Source organism: Euphorbia lathyris, chromosome 4, assembly GCF_963576675.1.
Source record: "Euphorbia lathyris chromosome 4, ddEupLath1.1, whole genome shotgun sequence".
Taxonomy (NCBI): domain Eukaryota; kingdom Viridiplantae; phylum Streptophyta; class Magnoliopsida; order Malpighiales; family Euphorbiaceae; genus Euphorbia; species Euphorbia lathyris.
The window spans coordinates 62,440,226-62,465,007 of record NC_088913.1 but is presented as its reverse complement, the minus strand read 5'-3'; the positions used below and the strand labels follow the sequence as shown (position 1 = coordinate 62,465,007).

General features: G+C 36.8%; 1 protein-coding gene across 1 annotated transcript; it reads left to right on the top strand.

The window, feature by feature from the left end:
• The first annotated feature begins 1,030 nt into the window (after nt 1–1,030).
• On the top strand, nt 1,031–2,929 carry LOC136226566 (LOB domain-containing protein 1-like). Its single transcript, XM_066015133.1, has 2 exons — nt 1,031–1,375; nt 2,284–2,929. The coding sequence occupies exons 1-2, from the start codon at nt 1,070–1,072 to the stop codon at nt 2,623–2,625; spliced, it is 648 nt and encodes a 215-aa protein (XP_065871205.1). The 5' UTR covers nt 1,031–1,069; the 3' UTR covers nt 2,626–2,929.
• The last annotated feature ends 21,853 nt before the right edge of the window (nt 2,930–24,782 follow it).

Here is a 24,782-nt window from a genome sequence, read left to right as displayed (position 1 = left end):
AACTTCGGGCAATGCTAGGCGGGGCCGAGCTACACACCTGTATAAGCGGCTTGTCACCAATCCAAGTGTCAAACCAGAAACTGATGGCCTTACCATTACCAACCTCCAGGCCAATCCCTGTGCAGAACTCAGCAAACACAGCGCTAAGACCTTTCCAGAGGAAAGAACAACTGACAACTCTCTCCTTCGGGCCACCAAAAATTTTGTCCTTTCGATACTTGCCACAGAGCAGACGAACCCAAAGAGAGGAAGGATTTTGCCACATTCTCCAGAGAAGTTTCATTAACAGGACTTTATTGTTATCCTTGGCTTGTCTGATGCCAAGACCCCCCCTATTTTTTGGCTGGCAGACCTCTTTCCAAGGAACCAGGTGGATCTTTTTACCTTCTCCAGAATTTCCCCAAAGGAAGCGCCAGTTAATTTTATCAAGCTCGTTAAGAACTGGCTCAGGGAACTTACAAGCTTGCATGATATGGTTCGGAGCCGCACAGTTGACGGACTGGATTAAAGTAAGGAACAAAATATGAATTTTTTTTTAGAATCAACTTATGTGTAATTGATGTAGAATAAAGAACAAAATATATGTGTTTTATAATAGTGTCTGAAATTGAACCAACTTGCCAACATTAGAAGTAAAATTGCTCATGGTTGCCAACATTAAGGGTAAAATTATATTATTTTAGACGTTAAGAGTAAAATTGCTTTTGTCTGTAAAGTTGAGGAGTACATTAAGGGTAAAATTATATTATTTTAGACGTTAAGAGTAAAATTGCTTTTGTCTGTAAAGTTGAGGAGTATTTTTTGCACTTTATTGTATTAAGCCTAATATTTTATTACATTTAATAAAAATAAAAATAAAAAAATTAATTAAAGTAAAATAGCCGCAACCTCGTGTAATGTGATTTCAAAGTGCAATGACATCATCCAATTAAAGGAAAGAAAACATAATTAATAAAATAATTAATTTGCCCATATTTTCATCTATAAATATCCCTTCTTTTCTTATTTCTTTCCAATTATCATCCCTACCTTCTCCTTCTTCTTCTTCTTCTCCTCTCTCTCCCCCCAAATGGAAATGATTGAGAAAGCAACAATTCCTTCTCCATTCCCATACTCTTCTTCTTCACCTTCTTATTCCTCTTCGCCATCTTCCTCTTCTCCGTCTCCTCCGCCGTCTTCCGCTGCTCTTCCACCACCACCACCTCCTCCGCCTCCTTCCAATGTTATTCTCAGCCCTTGTGCTGCCTGTAAAATCCTTCGCCGCCGATGTGTTGAGAAATGTGTTTTAGCCCCTTATTTTCCTCCCACTGAGCCCTATAAGTTCACCATTGCTCATAGAGTCTTTGGAGCTAGTAATATCATCAAGTTTTTGCAGGTACCATGAATTCTTAATCTCGTGAATAACCGAATATAATGAACCACTCGCTTATATTTCTTTTCGTAATTTAACTTTTCATTTATCACAAACTTCTCATTTATTTTTAATTGTTTTGCAATTTTCTTTAAGAAAGCAAAACCCGACATGCTTTTTTCTAGAAAATAATGATGAGATTGAAATGGGTTTTCACTGTTCTCTTGACAAAACACAAAAGAGAAATAAAAGTTTGGCAAATTTGTTAAATCAAATCAATTTTCTTGCAAAATGAAGTCAAACCTTCTCCTAAGATATCCAAATTATTACAATGACCGGGACTAGCATTGATTCCGACCACTCAGATAATATCATATCAATTCAATTAATCGGAACCAGTTTAGTCTCGATTTATAGTAGAATTTCTCGTTTTGAAGACTTTTTTTTTTTTATTCTTTTCTTTGTGGAAGTCATTCTTAACTTCCTAATTATTGCACTTGCACATGGCTTCATAGAACACACAACCAGTCAATCATAATTTCAAAGTCAATACCTCAACTTATTTTTCAGGTGTATGGACAAATAATTATTTACCTTTCAAATTTAATTTGTACTAAAAAGTCTATTATCCAACTTAATTTGTACTAAAAAGTCTATTATGATATCATATGTATCTATTACACTTTACCAATAAAAGTTTAATAATTATATAACTGTTCTTTATATTAATTATTTTTTCAGATATATATTTCATTTTTCATCGTTACATTTTATATCCTAACAACAATATTTTAGTCTTTTATTTTATTAAGAAGTACGTACATTGAGAGTATTGTAAATTTCTACAGGAACGTTTCTATAATACTTCTGTAGTATCCGCTCAATAAATACATATTTTGTTAACATTGGTTATATTATATGAAAACTTCTAGGAACTCCCGGAGTGTCAAAGAGCGGACGCAGTAAGTAGCATGGTATATGAAGCAAATGCGAGAATAAGAGATCCAGTGTACGGGTGTGCGGGTGCAATATGTCATCTTCAAAAGCAAGTGAATGAACTTCAAGCTCAACTAGCGAAAGCACAAGCTGAAGTAGTCAACATGCAATGTCAGCAAGCTAATTTAGTTGCGCTTATTTGCATGGAAATGACTCAAAATCAAGAACAATCACAATCACTTCATTTCCAGCACCAACAATACAACAATAATCTCGACACTACTTGTTTCCTCGACGAGAACAACTTAGGCACGGCTTGGGAGCCTCTTTGGACGTGACAATAATAATAATAATAATAATAATAATAATAATAATAATAATAATAATAATTAATTATACAAAAAGTCCTAAACTTATATAATTTTCAATAAATTATAATTCTTATAATATATATGGTAGAGTATTTTAATTTCAGTCATTATAATATTTTTATTTTTATTGTATGGATGATATATTTTTCATTAGTCTAAGAATTTGACTGGTTAAATAATGGAAGCTTTGAAAAGAAAGAATCATATATTTTATGTAACATTGAAAAACAAAAGAGGTAGATGCTGATTATTCTTCATCCAAGAAGTTTATTGTTGACCTAATTTGATTATCTAAAATTAATATATGTTACTTGTCTTTCTTTTTTTCTTTTGCTTGATTATTTTTTCTCTCTAATTTTTTTATTGTTTTTCTAAATTTGAAAAATTTGAAAAAAAAAATTGATGAACAGTAAAAATTTAGGAAAACATAAAAAATAAACATTGTGCTTTGACTGACTTGCAAAACAGTCTCGTGGTTTAAAAGTTTGCAAATATGAGTTATGTGTTTTGTGCAGTTTACTAACTCAGTCATTCTATCAAAAATTATTGTCATGATTATTTACCCAAAAGGAAGTGATTTAGAGTAATTAAAAAGACTGACTTTGCAAATTACTCAGAATATAAAGTTTTACTTTACAGATTAACTAAATTATATGTATTATTTAATTAAAAAATTGACTCAGATATTATTTAATTGGAAATTTCACAAAATACAAAATCATATTTGCAAACTTTTAAACCACAGATTGTGGTGGCAATAGAATCTATATGTGATATAAATTCATTTGAATTTTATAGTGAAGTTGTAATGTAGAAATTTGTGATAGTACAAGTAGGTACTACGCATGAGTCTTTAGAGTTAAAAGAATAAGGACAGTTTTTACCTTTTTTATAAAGCATAAAGGACTCCTTCTGTATTTTGCCTACACCAATCTGTTGCTTTTTGGCCTCCCTTTACCTTCTATTTGTTATATATTTCTTCCTTTTCTGTGTAGTTTCTTTTAAATCACATAAAATTATATTAGTTTTTATATTTTTTAAAAATTATATTTATAATTTTATATAGTCCTACTCCTAATTTCATTTTTTTTAATTTTTTATTCATTTTTAATAAGTAAGTTTTATGCCTCTAAATTAAAATGATATAGTTATAATAAAATCAATAAATTAATTATATATTGGAGATATTAAGATTTTGTAAGAAAAAATTTACAATAGGAAAAGTAAATACTTTATCATTTTGAAATAGGATAAAAAAAATTCTAAATTTAATTTAATCTAATTTGATTATTACTCTGACAGAAGGACTAAAAATTTCACAGAAAAATTTCATAAACTATAAAAATACAAGAAATAACTAGTAATACCCTATAATTAAATCTTGCATGCAATAGTAATACTGTTTGTCAAATTAAAGTGGAGCATGCAGAATCTTGAAATAACAAAACACTCCAACTTTTAGCTAATCAGCCATTCTATTCTATGAAAATGATAATAATTTTGGTTTCTAATACTTTTCAGGTTCATTAAGTATTTAAATTTTTATTTGAGCATCTTAAATCCTTGGTTTTTTTAATCATTTAAGCCGATGACAAAAAAAAATAAAGCAAAGATGTGAACATAAAACTCCGCTAATTTAATGTTATTTATTTCATATGTTCATTTGAAATAAAAAAAAAATTATATTGTAAGTTATAGAAAAACTATAAAACCCTTATTTTAAACTGAAAATAATATAATTTTCAACACATGAATTGAACAACACTAATTTTTTAACTGATTAAATATTTTCAACTAACTGATTTGGTAAAACAGTGGATTAATGTGATGAAAAAAATGGTCACTGTTTTAACCGTGTCTAAATAAAAAAATTAGAAACTTGATAAACCACCTAAAAAAAATCAAAAGAGTTGATTATGATTTTTGCCATTTTCAATATGCGATTGTTTTGCACAATAAATCAGGGGCGGAACTAGGGGGGTTGGCCGGGGCTCGAGCTCCGGCTGGCCGCCCGAGAATTGAGAAAAAAAAAATTTAGTAACGTTGTCTCGTAATATTTTGGAAAGAACTATATTTACTCTATGTAGTATTATTTCAATATATAAAGGTAGATGAGATGGTTAAGTATGCTTGCTTTTATTTAAGAGGTCCTGTGTTCAATTCCCTTCAGTCTCATTTTTTTAAAATATTTTTTATTTATTTTAATTTTATTTTTCAATAATTATAAAAACATGTTACCATTATTAATTTAAATGAACTCTTTATTTTTATTTTTATTTTCATAACACTTTTGAATTCATTTTTAATATATCTTTACAAAAAAAATAAACATATTTAATATTCATTTTTATTATGTCATTACCATTAAAAAAAGTAAACATGTTTAATTTTCTATTAGTTCAATGCTAGTTTCTAAAAAAAATGATAACATTTTTACAGTTTTAATGCGTTGGAGGCTAAAAAAATTTTGCCGAGCCCTAACGGGCTGGACTTTGAAAATTTACCGTCAATTGCACAGTTAATTTTGATTTATTTTTTACGTTTTGAAATTTTTTTTATTGGTATGTTTGAGCCCCGGGTCATCCGGGGTCCTGGTTCCGCCACTGGTAAAAAGTATAATTAAGCTAAAATCACTGAACTTAAAAACTTTAAATAAAGGTAAAAAAGTATAATCAACCTTCTGAACTTTGTATGTTTTAAGGATCAAGTTTCTGATCAATTATTTTTCCATATTAAGCTCTTAATCATTGATTTTGTTTTGGATTCGATTTTTATTTAAATTTTTTTATCGAGTTTGGGTGACACGAGCCTTTGAGGGATTCAACATGTTGACGTTGACATTTTCACTTCCGTGTAGACAAATAAAAAAATAACTTTCTTGACCAGAGAAGAGAAAGTAAAAAATAAAAAGTAAAAAGAAATTACAGATCGATTTCCACTAGGTTCTTTCAAGTTGGAAATCGAGTTTGGAAGAACCTGCTAGAAATGGATTTTGGTGTTAGAGGAGAAGATTGATTTGACGATTCTAATACTGGAAATCACGAAATGAGAGAGGAGAAGATCGAGTTTGAAAGAACCTACTGGAAATTGATTTTTGTAATTTCTTGTTTGTCTAACTTGGAGAGATGTTTTTTTTTTTTTTGTAGATTTTGTTTAATGTATAATTTGTTATATTTTGAAATAAAAATTGATCTACTTATGAAACAACCCACATAAACTCTTGAACATACTGCCCTTAAGCTTTGCTATTTCATTTAACAGGTTTAACATATTCTTCTTCAAAATAACTATTTTTGTGCCAACAATCTTTAGTTGTGTGGCCAAACTTTCCACAGAAGTCACACTGGACTTTCTTTCATGGATTCCATTCTTTCCTACTGAAGGAGTTACCTCCAAAGTACTACTGGTGATGGTTATGATTCTTCAGAGACAAATGGCTCTGAATTGATGTGACATCCTTTCGAAGGCTTATGGATTCTTTGTGGACCTCTGTGACAAACTTATGCATGATTTTAAAATTTTCATCTTGCCTAGTATTGTCTTGTAGAAGATGTCGGATGCCTCCGAGTTTTACATCTTCTACTTCATCACATCTTCTTTCTAGAGCTCTGATCTTTTTATCGCACTTTTTAACTAGTGCATAAACATCACACAGAGCATTAATCATTTCATTTCGAAAGAGAGAGAGAGAGAATTTACCTCATCATTCTGAAATTCATTTTCATAGGCATTGGAGGCTTCTGCTTCTTCAGCGACTGATCAGACCTATGCTTCATCAGCCATGAAACAAATGTTTGCTGTTTCAGCAACTTCTTTCTCGGAGGTTGAAGAATCATCACTGTCACTCCATGTTGCAACCATGGCTTTCTTGTTATATTTCTTTTCCTTTTTAAGTGTTGGACAACTAGATTTAATGTGCCCTGGCTGACGGCATTCAAAACATATGATAGGCTTTGAGGATTCCTTTCTGAATTTGCTATCACCTTGCTCGCTTCTGGATCTGTCAGATCTCTTGAATGACTTTTTGTATTGATCACTCTTTCTGAACATCCGCTTCATTTTGCGAGTGAACATAGCCATTCCCTCATTGTCAGTAGTGCTTTCCTCAGAGGAATCAACCTTTAGCACTATTGACTTCTACTTCATGTCCTCTGACTTTTCCTTGGTTTCAAAGTTCTTTATTGAAATTTTATGTGTTAGAACTTAGAAGATAGTCAATTAGCTCATCATATTTGTATGTGCTTAGGTTTTGTGCTTCCTCAATAGTTGTCTTCTTGACCTACCAACCTTTCCGAAGGCTTTTGAGGATCTTTTTGACTTGCTCCTCTTTTGAGAAGACTTTTCCCAATCTTTTGAGCTCGTTTATGATATTGGTGAATCTAGCATTCATATCAAAAATGCCCTCTCCATCCTTCATTTCAAATAGCTTATAGAGTCACATGTTCTGATTCACTTTAGACTCATTGACTTTGCTGGTTCCTTCATTGGTCAGCTCCAACTTGTCCTATATCTCTTTGGCAGTCTCGAACCCGGAGATTTTACTAAATTCTACAGCATCTAGAGCACAGTGAAGCATATTTATGGTAGAGGCATTAGTTTGCAATTTTTTAAGGTCATCTTCAGACCACTTATCCTCACTCGTGCTTACATAAGTTCCACCCACTGTTTCAGTAGTATCATAAGGGTCTTTGGTTATTACTAGTCAAACACTTATGCTCTAAGCTTGGATGAAATTCTTCATTCTTTTCTTCCATAATGTATAATTTGATTCAGAGGCTAGTTCAAAATAAACAGAGGAGGCTGTTTAAAAGAGCAATTCTGATCTTAATTATTATCTTTGAGTTTGTCATTTAGTTGGACAGAGCTTATGTTTAAGATATGTGATGCTTCATGAATAGTAATACAACAGAGGCAATTATGCAATTATAGGAGATCAGATATAGAGCATAAATAATCAGAAGCAATAGGTCAGAGTTCAGAAAATAGTTACTCAGCAGATTTATACTGGTTCAGCCTCTAGCCTACGTCCAGTCCCCAGAATACCTTCTTCTGAGCTTTAATCCACTAAAGCACTCTTTCACGGGTAGAGCACAAACCTTTATACAAATAGATAGAGCCTCTGTAAAGTATTTTCCTCTACAAACTCTCAATTATCTCTACTTCTATTGTTTGCCTATGACCGAAGCAAACAATAGAGCTTCTGTTATAATATTATGAACAAGAGTTCTTTTCAAAGAACACAATGAAGATCTAAACAAAATTTTTGGACGAACACAAATATAAACAATAACTTGTGTATTTGAATATTGCTCTAGCTCTTTTGAAGATTTTGATCTCTCTTGATAGCTTATGTATTTCGTCAACTTCAAATGGAGCTTATGGCATGGTATTTATAGGAGGGCTGACAAGAGATCCGTTTGAATTTGAAATAGCCGTTCTGAGTCTGTCACATCAGCTTCTGACATCCTTTGTCCTTTAGATGAAAAGTTCTACTGCAGGTCCAGAGGCTCTTCTGTCTTAAATCATGGTTTTCTACAACCTTTTCGTCTGCGATTGTGACAAGGGTACGTTGAGGGGACATTGCTTCTGTAGCATTGTACTTCATGTCAGGCCTTGGTAACATGCGTACTCCATAGTGCTTTTTCAGCTGTCCGTCCATTTTGTTTGTGGGCTTCTGAATTGTTAGAGTCTCTGGATAGTGCTTTTGGGCTTCTCTTTTTATCAAGACCATTTCTTTTTCTTGCACTTAATTGTATCAAATCACTTAAGAAAAAAATGTTAGTGGCTAATAAAATGAATTTAAACTTAGGATTTCATAATTAATTTATTTTGGGATTTTGATTAAATTATTTTTGTCAGAATAAAAACTCTTGAAAAATTGTGATTCAACAGTACATACTCTCCATGAAATAGTCTGATATCACCTAACATGAAATGGTCATTATTAAAAAAAAAATTACCATTGACCTGTCATTTTGTTTAGTTATATTAATAATACCTTTGTTTTTTTAATCCAAACAGAAATTCTTGGATTCCTTGACATAATTTAAGAATGTTTAAGTTGAAAAATTGGACATGACATTATCATGTTGTGTGGTAAAATGCATCAAATCATTGAGAAAGACTAACTATATTACACTCAAATAACCTTTAATCCTTTATGATTCCATGCTATCATTTCCTTTTTTCGATTTTTTTTTTTTTTTTATCTAAAGGTAAAACTACTTCAAGATCTTCTTGTTTGTGATTTATGGGTAAATTACACTTATTAGAACTGAACTTTATGCCTATTAATATTATATGCACTAAACTTTAAAACGTAATATAAAGGTCACTTAAGTTTAGAACGTAATATAAAGGTCACTTAGCTTTACATTTTTTAACATATAGACATTAAACTTCAATTAACGCTTTAAAATAACCATTGACGGTCTCAAAATGAAAAAATACAAGATTGAAGTTCTATAGAACCACATTTACCATGGAACTATATTTTTATTTTTCAAAATCACAATTTTTGAAGCATTATCTCTCTAGACATTCATTTTCTCTCTCCTAAATAACCTCAAAATGAAAAAAATTGAAAAATTAAAGTTGTTTAGAATATCATTTTCATTAGTTTTACAATGAATAGTTACCTATTATTAAAGTGGTTAAGATTGAATGATTTTTATATTAAAAATTATCACTTTTGGACTTGTCACTAGAGTTGCTTGTATTCCACCATCTCTAGTAGTTGCCCCCTACTACTACGGGATGGGATCTTATGGATGTATTGTCGATTATATGTTAATGAGATCATCCGCGTATTATTCACTTACGTGTCCCTTCTGTGTTGCCTATAATTGTATGTGAATGTGCTTGATTGCCTTATGATTGTGTTATTGTTGTGCCCCTATATCTCGGATATATGGCCGATATCTAACCTATGCGTGTGAATATTGCAGATAAGGTGAATTATATCTAGTGGCTGGCTTACTTCCGGAGGGTTAAGTGAGAGCCATATAAAGACCAGTGAGAAAGTACGAAGGACCTCTCCCAATTGCAGCAAAAGGTGGGACCAGTATTTTACAAACTGGTACTACCACAGTGGATGTCAATCCATCCAGTCTTCCATGTAAGCAACTTAAAGTAGTACCATCCAGAAAGAACAGATGAACAACGCAACTCTATCAGACCTGCAATCACAAAGAAAGCACCAGCTAGCAGAGAAGTTGAAGAGATATTGGCAGAAAGAACATCATCAACATCACGACGATCTTACAAAGAGTACTTAGTCAAGTGGAGAGCTCAAGGAGAAGAATAAAGCAGTAGGGAAAAAGCCACAGATCTACAACCCTTCCAAAACAAGATTGAAGACTTCATCAACAACCGTTCAACGAGTACAACCCTTCCAAAACAAGCTTGAAGACTTGACCAACAGCCGTTTCGACGAGGACATCGAACCTCTAAATGGGGAAGAGTGTAACAGGGGACAATCCTTGTAATCATATTAGATAATATAGTGCTGATCATAAGCAGTCCGGTCCGAGCTTGACTGGTTCGATGGAGGCTCTAAAAACCGGTGTGAACCGGCAGTGGCCCACGTCATGCGGGTGCGCCCACGGTGTGAACCGATGAAAATAAATTAATTAAAGGGGTAAAAATAGCAAAAAAAAAAAGCAAAAGGAGTTTGGGCTAAGAGAGCTTATTTCGGTGTGGCATTCGCATCGCCCACGTCGTGCGGGTGCGCCCCTAACCCGATGGTGGAACGAATGCACCACCCCCCTGCGCGTGAGAGAGACTTTCCCTTAGTAATTACTTAAAGGCTTGTGAAGACCATTTACTTATAAACTAGTTAACGTTCTCATTTCTTTCCTATGTGGGATAAGAATGCTTAGTTTATTTTTATCTTCTTCTAAAGCATTTCAAATGGTTCACTTTAAGCGTCAATTTCTCATTCACCACTTGTCCGTTTTGAGTTTATAATATACCGTTAAAAAGATCGCATGTCATAGAATACGTTTACATACTTCAAGTTATTCTAAATTCTATTTATCCGTTATGTATTTAAGTCTCAAGTTGACAAAAAATAACAAACCAAAAGTTGTTTATAATTTGTTTTGGATATATATAATTTATAAAAATAATTTTAAATTAATTATATATATTTAATATATATAAATATTATTTATTTATTTATTTATTACATCATCCGATTCGACCGATCCAAGCCATCCGATCCGACCAAATGACTCGTGACCCAGTCACCAATCCGGTTTGATGTCCGGTCCGATTCTGATAACATTAATCATAACAATGGAAAATTTGATTTAAAAAAAACATATATAGGGAGACAGAAACGAGTAGATAGGTTGAAGCATATAACTTTAATCATATCACGTGCACCCCACACGCGTATGGTTTTTGATTAATCTGCTTGCATGACAAAATAAATAAAAATAAAAAAAACATAACATGAATGATGTTGTTGTTGTCGGCATCCATCACTTCTTCTTTTAACATTGTTTATGTTTTACGCTATATAAGTGCAAAGCAGAATCTCTAATATCTGCCCCTACCCTCACATATCACATCCCACTTTTTTTATTTTTAGAGAAAAAATGTAAGGTCAAAATGCTAATTTGCAGTTTCAGTTCACTTGATCTGATCATGCATGCATATTTTGACTGCAGTCTGAAAAAAACCTTTTATGTTGCAGTTTTTTTTAATTACTTTCAATATTTCTTTTACCTTTTAAAGATTTTTCTTTGCAGAGAATGATACAGTAAAATAACTATATATATTTATTTATTTATTTATGTAAATGTTAAAGAATATGACTCAATTTGAATATCGTATTGGTTAATGGTATTTATACACAAGGAAACCTTGGTTCTATAATTACAAGTATAACTTTTTATCATCCTCCCATAGAATAAGAGTGAGATTTACAAATGCTTAACTTAGAATACATAAATCAAAACGATCTTTAGATAATGGTTTGGTGAAGATGTTAGCCACTTGATCTAACGTGTTGATATATTTGAGATGAAGTAACCTTTAGAAACACGACATCAAACGAAAAAGAAGTCAACCTCAATATGCTTGCTACGTGTAACACCCTGGTCCAATAACATGTAGATATTGTCCGCTTTGGCCCAATTCCAACACATTGCGCCTCACGGCTTTAAAACGCGTCTGCATGTATTGGATTCACATCTTACTAATAAGCCCCAATCACTCCCTCTCCATTTTCGATGTGGGATTCAGTTCATTCTTGCCCCCATCGCCATCCCTTAGGGCCGCTCCTTGCTCAGGGCTTCTTACCCCGGCGCCACCCACTCCGGACCGGGTCGTTACACTATGACTGTGGAAGAAAGAATTTACCATGAGATAAGTGACAAATAAATTGTCGCAAAGAAGATGTGGAGGCCAAGTAGGACCGAGACCGAGTTGGGTGAGGAGAATGTGCAACCAATCGATTGCCGAGGCACCCGTAGCAAGCGCACGATATTCGGCCTCCATAGATGATCGAGCAATAGATCGTTGCTTCTTAGCACTCCAAGAGACATGAGACCGATCGAGATAAATAGCACAACCAGTAGTGGAAGTCCGATCATCAGAATTTCTAGCCCAATCAACATCTGTAAACCCATGAAGAAACAAGGAAGACTGTTTGTGAAAGAAAATACTATGAGTATGATTGAACTGTAGATAGCACAACAGGCGCTTAACGCCTTGTAAATGATGAGTTGTGGGAGCATATTCACGAACTGTGCCAATCTGTTAACAACAAATGAGATATCCGGTCTGATAAAGGCAAGATATTGCAAGCTACCCAAAATACCCTGATACATAGTTGGATGAGAAAGGTTCACCTTTAGTAAGCATAAATTGTTCTTTAACACACATAGGGGTAGAGAGACCTTTGGAATTAGCCATATTGGCTCATTGCAATAGTTCGCCAATGTATTTAGATTAATGGAGAAGCAGACTTGAATCACACCATTGAGCTTCAACTCCCAAAAAATAGCTAAGCTTACCGAGATTCCAGATGGAAAAGACTTTTTATAAGCTTAAGAATCACATCCAGAATGACTGAGAGTGGGAACCTATTAAAAAAATGTCATCAACATAAATGAGATAGAAAATAATGACTTGAGGGGAGCAAAAATAATAAAGCAAGGTGTCTGCTTTGAAACCATGAAAACCAAGAGATAGAAAAGCATTAGCAAACGTTTGTGCCACATTTGAGGAGCCTATTTGAGTCAGTATAACGAATTTTGCAATTTACAGACATAGGACGATCGTTGAGGGTCAATAAAGTTAGGGGGTTGATCCATATGCATAGTTTCCTCCGAGTTACCATGAAGGAAGGCATTAGAAACGTCAAGTTGAACAATGCAGCAGTTAAGAGAAACAGAGACAGCAATAAGAAGACGAACAGTACCAGGTTTCACAACAGGACTATAAGTTTCAAAGTAATCAACCTCTGGACTTTGATTTAACCCTTTTTCTACCAGGCGAGCTTTATATTAATCAATAGAACCTTCACCTTTGTGTTTAACATGAAATACCCAGTGACAACCAATTTTATTTTATGTAGGATGAGAATGAACCAGAACCCAATTGTCATTTTTATAAAGAGCATCAAATTCAGCGGACATGGCAGCACGCCATCCAAGATGTTTGGAGGTTCTAGCATATGTGGTAGGTGTGACAAGAGAGATATGAGTGAGATCAAGGCTAATCTGGTTTGAGAGAGTCAATTTTGGAACTAATTACCATAGAATGTGATGATGTAGTTGGTCTGGGTGGACAGGGCAGCTATCCATACGCAGGCAGGTCAGACAGATGGGTTGTTGGCTGGGCAGATTAGGTGGAGTGAGGGGAAGGTGGATGGACAGGTTGATCGAGTAGTGTAGAATGAGGCTGGGCCTTTTGGGCGGACAGGTCTGGTGTCTGGTCAGGTCGGTAGGGCCGAGTATTGTCGTGCGAAAGTGAGTAGTGGTCGGGGAATTATTGGCTGGGTATAGGGGAAAGAGAAAAAGTAGGCAGTATAGTCAAGTGAAGGAAAGGTAAATTGTATTATTGGTTGAGTAGCTCGAATAGAGACTGTTGGTCCCGTGTAATTAGTTCCAAGGGGGGTTAGGAACTAATGTAACTTTTTCTTTTTGAATTATGCCGACTTAATATAATTCTTTAAGTTTTACAACTCAGTTTTGGTCAGCACGGCCGAGTGAAGCGTAAGACGGCTTTAGTCAGATACTGACTAGAACTGTTTTACTTGCGAGTTGGGAAATGACACTTTTGTGATCAGTTTCCAACTCAGCACTCTGATTTACTCAGTGTCATCTTAGACAATTTATATACTAAGTAAATATATCAAGCAACACATACAAATATATATTGAGAGAGAGTTAGAAATTACTCAGCGCGACTTATCCTGGTTCGGCCTCTCCGCCTACGTCCAGTCCCCAGAATTCCTCCGGGCTTTTTCAATCCAATACTGAGCTCTTTAAAGGTAGAGCACAAACCGTTTACAAGGCAGTTGAATATGCAAGAGTACCTTCCTCTATTCGTCTACTCAACTCCTACTAAGTGCTATAACCGAACACCTAGATTTCTCTACCGCTGAGTACTTAAAACCGAGTACTCAACACCACTCTCTCAATTTTACAATTGATACAAACTTGTTCTTTTTCAGACAAAGAACACTTTAGATGATTACAAAATCAAACTAGCTTTTACACAAAGATAGACATTTGGTGTAAGATCTTTTTCTTGTTTTGATGTGCTTTGTATGTATGCTCTTTTTCACTTGTATTTTCGGCAAAGGATCCAAGAAGTGTACTTGTCCTTTTATAGTTGAAATCTGAAGACTCAATCATTTGAATTCGGATCTATCCGTTGAATTCAAACGGCTCTTTGCTTGCGTCATTGTTTTGGTCAGCTTCAGATTTGCAGGCCAATCCTATCGTCTGAATTCGGCAGGCAGTAGGCTTGTCTTCTTCTCGCAGGTTTGTCTTCTAGCACGGATTTCATCTTTTAGCTAGCGGAAAGTTGACCCATGCATCTCGAAACTGTATCCATGCATATTTCCAAAGCTTTCTGATTTAGTGCAGATCTCTGTCGGATCTTGTCTTTTAGCAAACGGATCATTGGTGCTGTCCTGAAAAACACACAGCTTGACTTTGATAGCCGTTGTTGCTATTTCCAATACTGAGTTGCTTTTTCACTCAGCATCCAGGGTCAGCTTCATTTTTCAAGATATAGTTCCGAAGAAGACTTCTCTTCTTTCATGCTGAGTTGCTTTTCTTTTACTCAGCTTCTGTGATCAGCTTCATTTGTAAGCTTCGATACTTAAGAAATCTTTTCTTCTTTCGTACTGAGTTATTCTTTACTCAGCCCGTGCTATGTTATCATGTTAACTGAGTTCTGTCTTACTTAATTCCTGTTCTTATAAATACTTTTATACTTAACATTGAACAAACACATTAGTACAATTAAATCAAAGCACTTAAATTTAATTATCTTAATCATGGATCATTTTGTCAAATCAAAATTATGCGGAAAGGTGTTTCAACAAACTCCCCATTTTGATGTTGGAAAAATATTTAGTTATGGAACTCAGTTTTGAAATTCCCCATGATTGAATTATCTTTCATTCTTCTAAAATTACTCCCCCGTAAGGGTTGCATCCATTATCTTAACTCTAAACCTTTTAAGATTTAATCGAGTAAAAGGTAAGACATGCCTATACTGACTTAGTTCAATTCTAGACCTTCCAAGATCTAATTCAGATGAGCCTAGGTCAGTTTTCAGAAGAGTTTAATACTTGGAACATTTATTTACTCAGTTTGATACATGATCAGTTTAGGTATCAGAAAGATTACATGTGTGGATTCATGTATTAGAGCAAATGTATTCATGTATCAGAGCAAGTGTGTGTTGAGCATTTTTCTCATACATGTTCCCTTTTAATTTTAGTGTGTTTGTTCTTTTAAGATAGTTCATCATATAGCACAAATAAGCATCACGTGTAGATAAGTCAGTTTGAAACAAGTGCATAAGGATAGATAGTTAGTCAGCATACAAGAAAGGATAGACTGTGCCAAATAAACATTACAAGCCAAGTTCTAAGATTTAACTAATCTATTTCCTCCTGTTGACTTGGGCTTGGTTAGCAATGCCTTTTCCTTTGGCATTTCGTTGTTGCTGACTACTGGATGCTTCCCCCAAGTTTTGCTGAGTTCCATCAGCTCGGTCTTTCTCCCCCGTTTTGCCAGCATCGGGCTGAGGAGGAGCGAATGTGTCATTCAGAATAACACGAGTCAATCTCACTGAGTACGCCTTAAGCTGTTTCATGCTCTCCCTAAGATCGTCGAAAACAGGAACGCCATCGTCTATAACGGATCCAGGGACTCGAATGGATGCACTAAACATACTCAGAATATATTCTTGTGATTTCCCAATCCAGGTCAGCGTGTCAGTCAACCTGGCATAAGCTTGATGATACATTTTGAGCAAGGCCGAATTGTAGAACTGACGTTGAGCATTGGTATAGCGGACGTGTTTGAATGTGGCTTGCGAGTATTGCAGAATTTCATTAGTCTTTACCACGTCAGTATCCATCTCTTCTTTACTCAAGTTGAGTAGACGGACGGCTTCGCTAATTTGCTCGATGGAACACTGTGAGGAGGAGGAAATTAACTCACTAGCATGGGTCAGCTCAGAGTTCAGCTTAGTGAAGTGTTGATTTAACTCAGCAGAAGTTGCATATTCTGAGTTTACAGCTGAAAGATTGTTGATTTGTCCTTGGAGGGAATCCATGTGGTTGACCATCATTAACTGGAGTTCAGCCAGCTTCTTTATTGAGTCTTGCTTGGGTTGTTGAGATTGAAAGGTGGTCATGACACTCACAAGATCTTTGAGACCTTTGATCTCGTTCAGGAGCTGAGTGACGAAAGTAAGTTGTGTTGACTCAACATTAATGGACCCAGCAGCATCGGTATGAGATTGGTTAATATCCTGGAGTAGGGATTGAGCTGAGTCAATGATTCTGCGACCAGACTCAGTTGCATTCAGGTATGCATAAGTTTCATCAGGATGATGCTCAGCGGCCGGAATTGGAATAGTGCCAGATGGTGGAGGAGTAGGTTGTTTACCAGAACCAGATGGGCCAGCATGGTCAATGGCTGGACTTTTGTTTAAGGCAGCACCAGGAACTGACTGTTCAACATTCTGTGAAACTGGGTTAGGAAGAGGTGGATCTGCAGAGATGTTGACCTGCTCAGTATCAGTCTGAAGTTGAGTTGGTGCAGGAGGAGTTACTTCAGAACTTACATGGATAGGATTTTCCTTTGCTCGCTCACCTTTTTGAGCAGCTTGAACTTCGAGCTCTTGCTCGGCAGAGATTGGATTTTCAGGAGTCTTGGCTTGTTCCTCAGTATGAGTAACAGAGGCTTGCTTTTGTGTGAATTGATCCAGAGTTGGCTCGATGACGGAGGAGAAGAATTCGCATTGAAGTCCAGTTAGGTCAGTAATTGGTTCTCTAAGTGGAGATTCAACTCATAGGTCTAGGGATTTGGACTTGTAAGCTTTGCGTTTAAAACGCTTTTCAGAACTGACCGTTTTGGTTTGAGGTGAGGGGTCAGCAGCAATTGAGTCAAGAGACTCAGATGAAGAATTGAGCTCTAGGGCAGTATTAAGGCTTCTCATAGTTTGAACTCTTACTGCTTGGTCAGCTTGTAGTTCAGTTGGCTCAGCATCGACTGACTTAGTTTGCTCAGCAGCATTCTTATCTTGCTCATCATCAACATTGGCTATTCGCTCAGCTTCAAAATGTCCTCCAAAATATCCCAATTCTTCTTCCTGTTCAGAGGGTGTTTTCTCAAGATCAATCTCTTGACTTTTCACAAAGTGTGAATCTTCAGAAATTACACAATCAAGAGGCAGGGCATCGATCGGGGTTAGACCAGACACTTTATTCTTCTTCCTCAGAGGTGTCTCTGGAATTTCCTCACTTTCGACTTCCTCAGGCTCAACTGGCCTTTTCTCTGCCGACTTAGGTACCTACTGTCCTTGCTCAGCATCAACTTTCTTAGCACTGGAGATTATTCTCAGCTTCTTAGGAGCTATGTTGACGTCCTTTGCTGACTGATCAGCTTTTCTCTATTTATCCTCCTTAGCACGGTCAGTGCGGGCTTGGTTTACTTTCTTTCCCTTTCTAGTCAGCATGCCCTTTGTCCCTTCAGCCACATCATCTGCTTCCTCTGTTACCACCCCCTTTCCTTTCTTGGGTTTAATGGGTTAGTCATATGCCAAACCGAATAGTACGGCTGTAGTAATTTCTGTACCCCAAACATTTATTTTCTCAACCAAGTTGACTCTGTAGTCTTTGAGTATCTTGGTGATTAATGAACCTAACCTGAGTGTTCCCGTACTTCGTTGGAAAGCACCGATGAGGAACACAGTCATGTTGAGTGGCTGGTAGGTCAGCATGTGCCAAATGAAGCACTGCTCGAAATTGGACGCTGAGGATGTGGAATTGACCTTTGGGAAAATGAAGTTCGTCAGAATATAATGGGCCATCTTCTGATTCTGACCCATAGAAGTGCTAGCGATTTCTCCTTTGTGATCTTTCGGTTTACAAAACTCCACGGGATAGTCAATTTTGGTGTGGTCATTCGTGGTTCTGAGTTTGGTACCTTCAGTGGTCAGTTTGAGGAGTTTAGCGAGATAGGGAGAATTGATGAAGATTTCCTTCCCTTGGACCTTGGTGACCATGTAGTCACGGTCATCATTGGCAACCCGTAGATTTGAGTAAAATTCCCTTACCAGTTCTGGATAGGTGGCTTCGCGAAGGGAAAATAGTCTTGTCCAGCCATTTTTAGAGATCCACTCACAGAAGGGTTTTTCAGCTTCAACAAACCCCTTTGAGAACCAGCGGGAGTGATTGATCTTGTATCCCCTCACGCTGTTGTAAAATAGAGAGTAGGTTATTTCCAATGTTTTCTTGCCCTTCTCTTTTTTCTGCTGTTTCTTTGATGGTGTTGCATGGTCAGCGTGAGTGTTTATTCCTTTTCCGGAGTTGCTGACCTTAGCCTGGTCATGCTGACCATGTCCTTGAGACTTGGTGGGAGTCTCGACGTATTCCTGCTGAGCAGGAGATGAGGGGTTTTCATCGGAGTGATTGCGGTCGTAATCGGCTCCGGAGATGTTCTGAGAATCCGACATGATTTTCTCAGGGATTTTGAGAGAGTTTGAAAATTTAGGGATTTAGAGAGAGAGAGATGGAAATCAATTGCCAGAGATTGCAAATGTAAAGAGATGTGAGTGGGAATTCATCCACTATATATATAGGGATGTCGAGTTGATCTGATACGTTGGAGTAGCCATTTCACCTCGAGATGATCAAACGACAATAATCTGGCATTTATGACATGTTCGGCGCATTTGTTTTCTAATTATTATGCTTACGTCATCCTAGGTGGCTATTTATGGCGCGTGTGCTAGCATTTAATATGAAATGGATTTTACTCAGTGTTTGGAATTCTAAACGTTTTAAGATACTGAGTGCTCAGTTTTACGTAGAGAAATTTTCATACAAAAGTAACTCAGCCTATAGTAATCACACAGCACGTATGTCTAGTCAGCATAGGGTGATTCTATGTTATACAGTTTAGCTCAGTTTGAGTGAGTTACTTAGCATGCAATAACGATTCGGCATATAGTATAATCATTCAACATTTGATCAAGAATTTATTAAACATGATTACACATACCGATAGCTTCCCTTAGTATGCTGAATTGCTCACGAGCCAGAGGCTTAGTGAAGATATCCGCAAGCTGTTCATCTGTTGGTACGTAGGTCAGCTTGATCTCACCCTTGAGTACATGGTCTCTGATGAAGTGATGCCTTATGCTGACATGCTTCATCCGGCTGTGTTGGATTAGATTTTTGGATAGGTCAATAGCGCTCTTGTTATCGCACTTGACTTCAATTGTTTCTGTTTTGACTCCGTAATCCTCAAGCTGTTGCTTAATCCATAAGACTTGGGCCACGCAGCTTCCAGCAGCAATGTACTCAGCTTCAGTTGTAGACAGGGCAACTGATGACTGTTTCTTGCTGAACCAAGACACTAGACAGCTTCCAAGGAAATGACATCCTCCAGAAGTACTCTTACGCTCTAGCTTGTCCTGTCCGTAGTCAGCATCAGTGTATCCAATGAGTGTGAAGTCATTTGAGTTTGGATACCACAAACCTGCATTAACTGAGCTCTGCAAATATCTAAAAATTCTTTTCACATCTATAAGGTGTGATTCTCTGGGGTCAGCTTGGTATCTAGCACAATAGCATACTGAGTACTGAATATCAGGTCGACTAGCAGTAAGATAGAGTAGAGAGCCAATCATACCTCGATATAACTTACTGTCTACTGACTTACCTTTCTCATCCGTGCACAGGACATTGTCAGTAACCATTGGGGTTGATATGGGCTTACAGTCTTCCATATCGAATTTCCTTAACATTTCTTTGGCGTACTTAGACTGACTAATGAAGATGCCATTCTTCCCTTGCTTGATTTGAAGTCCAAGGAAGAAGTTGAGTTCGCCCATCATAGACATTTCGAACTCAGTTTGCATCTGTTTACTAAATTTTTTGCACATAGATTCGTCAGTAGCACCAAATATTATATCATCTACGTAAATTTGTGCCAGCAGGGTATTTTTACCCTTCTTCTTAATGAATAAGGTTGTGTCAGCTTTGCCTCTGACATAGTTCCTGGTCACCAGGAAATTGGTCAACCTCTCATACCAAGCACGAGGTGCTTGTTTCAGGCCGTACAAGGCCTTCTTGAGTTTATAAACGTGGTTTGGTAACTTTGGATCTTCAAACCCAGGAGGCTGACTAACATATACCTCTTCGTTTATAAATCCATTAAAAAAAGCACTTTTGACATCCATTTGATATAGTTTGAAGTTCATAAAACTAGCATATGCACACAATATACGTATAGCCTCTAACCTAGTAACGAGTGCAAAGATCTCACCATAATCAATGCCCTCTTGCTGACTATAACCTTGGGCTACAAGTCGGGCTTTATTTCTGACTACATTGCCTTGCTCATCTATCTTATTTCTAAAGACCCACTTAGTTCCTATGGTCTTTTGATTCCTAGGTTTTGGTACTAAATCCCATACCTCATTTCTTTTGAACTGATCAAGCTCCTCTTGCATAGCATTGATCCAATGTTCATCGTGCTCAGCTTCAGTGAAATTCTTTGGCTCATGAATTGAGACGAATGCAACATTGCTGAGATATTTTCTAAGCTGATCTCTTGTCATCAGCTTGTTGTCAGCAGCATCAAGAATGAACTTCTCCGAATGTCCTCTTGGAATTTTTATTTCTTTGGGTAATGTTGAGTTGTCTGAAATAGGTGTTTCTACAATATCTGCAGGAGTAGATTGGTCAGCAAAGGTAATTTCTGTTTCGTGTTTACCTTTGGTCAGCCCTTGTACTGATGACTCAGCCGCTCTAGTTTGGTCAGAGGAAGCTGAGCTTGGTTCATCTTCGGCAGACTGAGTTGTCTTTCCTGCAGGGTCAGTTTCATCGAACTCGATATGGACAGACTCTTCTACAACTTGAGTTCGTTTATTATACACCCTATATGCTTTACTGTTAGTTGAGTACCCTAAAAAGATTGCTTCGTCAGCTTTAGCATCAAATTTAGCAAGGTTATCTTTTGTGTTGAGTATAAAACATTTACACCCAAAGGCACGAAAGTAGCCAATGTTGGGCTTTCGTCCTTTCCAAAGTTCATAAGGAGTTTTCTTGAGTATAGGTCTAACTAAAGCCCTATTTAGTATATAGCATGCTGTGTGGACAGCTTCACCCCAGAAATACTTTGGAAGCCTATTTTCGCTCAGCATTGTCCTAGCAATTTCGACTATTGTTCTGTTCTTCCTTTCAACAACCCCATTTTGTTGAGGCGTCCTAGGAGCAGAAAAGTTATGGTCAATGCCACTGACTTCACAGAATTCATCAAACTGTTGGTTTTCGAATTCTCCGCCATTATCACTTCTAATGCGAGCTACTCTTAGGTCTTTGTCATTTTCAAGCTTTTTAATCAATGTTGTGAACATCTCAAATGTTTCATCCTTGCTACTCAGCAAGATGATCCAAGTATACCGAGAGAAATCGTCTACAATGACTAAGGAAAATTTCTTACCTCCCAAGCTGAGTGGCTAGACAGGTCCGAAAAGATCCAAATGTAGTAATTCCAATGGTCGCTTGGTTGAGACAATATTTTTACTTTGAAAAGACTTTTTTGTTTGTTTACCTTGCTGACAAGCATTGCGTAATTGATCTTTTTCAAACTTTAATTTGGGCAATCCCTCAACTAGTTGCTTTCTAGCTAATTTGGCGAGGAGGTCCATGCTTACATGACCAAGTCTCCTATGCCATAGCCAGGAGTTGTCCTCTTTAGATACTAAACATATATTTTTGGAAAACTGTTTTTCTAAACTCAACATATATACATTGTCAACACGAGGGGCAGTTAAAATCAAATTGTTTGTTTTTCCCTCGAGTATCCGACACTGAGTGGCGTCAAATACAACATTTCTACCGCTGTCACACAGCTGAGCTACGCTCAATAGGTTATATTTGAGACCTTTAACTAAGGAGACTGACTCAATAGTAGGGTTTCCTCCGATAGTACCTGAGCCTACTATCTTACCCTTTTTATTGTCTCCAACGCTTACGTTCCCACCTCGTTTAAGCTCAAGTGTGATGAACTGAGTTTCATCACCGGTCATGTGCCTCGAGCATGTGTTGTCAATGTACCACAGTTTTGATTTTTCCACACATATCAGGCTCACCTGCATTTTAAACTATTCATCTTTAGGTACCCAATTCTTTATGGGTCCTCGTTGGTTAGCATAAACAGGTGCTATATCACATTTTAACTTGTGATGGCATACATTTATGGTGTGGCCTTGTTTGCCACAGAAGTCACAATGAGTTGCCCTTTTTAGGTGACTTTGTCTTTGGTCAGCACCATTGTGCTGAGCATGCTAACATACCTTAGTTGTATGACATTTCTTTCTGCAGAAGTCACATTGGACAGTCCGCATATTATACCAACACATGTCTATTGTGTGTTCTCTTTTCCCACAACAGTCACACTGAGTGAACTGTCTACGCTGACCAGTACTTGAGTACTCAGCGTGGGATTTAATTTTAGTTGAACCTTTTATTTGGTTCTGTAGGGTTGTGACATCCTTTCTCAGTTTCTTTGAATCTGATTGGACTTCCGAGACAAACTTGTGCATGATTTCCATGTTGTCATGCAAAGTTGAGTTGTCTTGGAGAAGATATCGGAGGTCACTTAGTTTGACCTCTTCAATCTCCTCACACCACCTGCTGAGTGCTTTTATTTTCTTGTTACACTTTTTAGTCAATGTATATAAATCACTCAGGGAGTTAACCATTTCATTTCTAAGCAAGTGTAGATATGTTACCTCATTAGAGTGTTCTTCTTGGTCAGAGCCGTCAGAGAGGTCAGCTTGCTCAGATTGACTTTGGTCAGCAGCGTCATCGGCCATGAAGCATATGTTTGCTGTTTCATTTGCATTAGCTTATGAAGAGGTTGACTCATCACTGTCACTCCATGTGGCCACCATTGCCTTTTTGCTTTCCTTCTTTTCTTTCTTTAAGTTAGGGCAGCTTGACTTAATGTGCCCAGTTTGATGGCACTCAAAGCATGTGACAGGCTTGGAGCTGTCCTTCTTATATCTGTTGTCACTGGACTCAGCTTTGTACCTATCACCTCTTTTGTATGGCCTCTTGATGTTTTTATCATTCTTTCTGAACAGCTTCTTCATCTTCCTTGTGAACATGGCCATTTCCTCATCATCTGATGAGTCAGCTTCAGTTGAGTCAGCTTTCATGACAAGTGATTTTTGCTTCTTGTCTTCTGACTTCTCTTTAGCTTCAAAATTTTTCATAGAGATCTCATGAGTCAGCAGAGATCCGATCAGCTCGTCATACTTATATGTGGTCAGGTCCTGAGCTTCTTCCACAGCTGTCTTCTTAGCTTGCCAGCTCTTGGGGAGACTTCTTAGGATTTTCTTCACCTGCTCCTCTTCTGTGAAGATCTTTCCTAGTCTCTTAAGCTCATTTATAATATTGGTGAACCTTGAGTTCATCTCTGAGATGTCTTCGTTTTCGTTCATCTCGAACAGCTCGTACAATCTCATGTGTTGGTTTACTTTGGACTCCTTGACTTTGCTTGTGCCTTCATAGGTCACTTCGAGCTTTTTCCATATCTCCTGTGCTGACTCACAGCCTGAAATTTTGTTGTATTCTGCAGCATCTAGCGCACAGTGAAGCATATTGATAGCCGAAGCATTATTTTGTAATTTTTTAAGGTCATCTTCTGACCACTCAGTTTCACTCTTGACAACCTTTTCGTTGTCAACAGTTTTGTACGACACATATGGGCCTTGAACTATTGCAAACCACGCACTCATGTTTGTAGCTTGAATAAAGTTCTTCATCCTGTTTTTCCAAAATGTATAATTTGATCCGAAAAACAAGGGAGGCCGACTAATTGATAATCCCTCAGGGAGTATCTGTGTTGTTTGATTTCCTAGAAGGAAACGAGTGCTGTTCTCAGCCATTTATCGGGATCAGCTCAAGATAGTTATATCTTTCAGTAGTGAGCTACTTACTCTGATACCACTTGTTGGTCCCGTGTAATTAGTTCCAAAGGAGGTTAGGAACTAATGTAACTTTTTCTTTTTGAATTATGCTGACTTAATATAATTCTTTAAGTTTTACAACTCAGTTTTGGTCAGCACGGCCGAGTGAGGCGTAAGACGGCTTTAGTCAGATACTGACTAGAACTGTTTTACTTGCGAGTTGGGAAATGACACTTTTGTGGTCATCTTCCAACTCAGCACTCTGATTTACTCAATGTCAGCTTAGACAATTTATATACTGAGTAAATATATCAAGCAACACATACAAATCTATATTGAGAGAGAGTTAGAAATTACTCAGCGCGACTTATCCTGGTTCGGCCTCTCCGCCTACGTCCAGTCCCCAGAATTCCTCCAGGCTTTTTCAATCC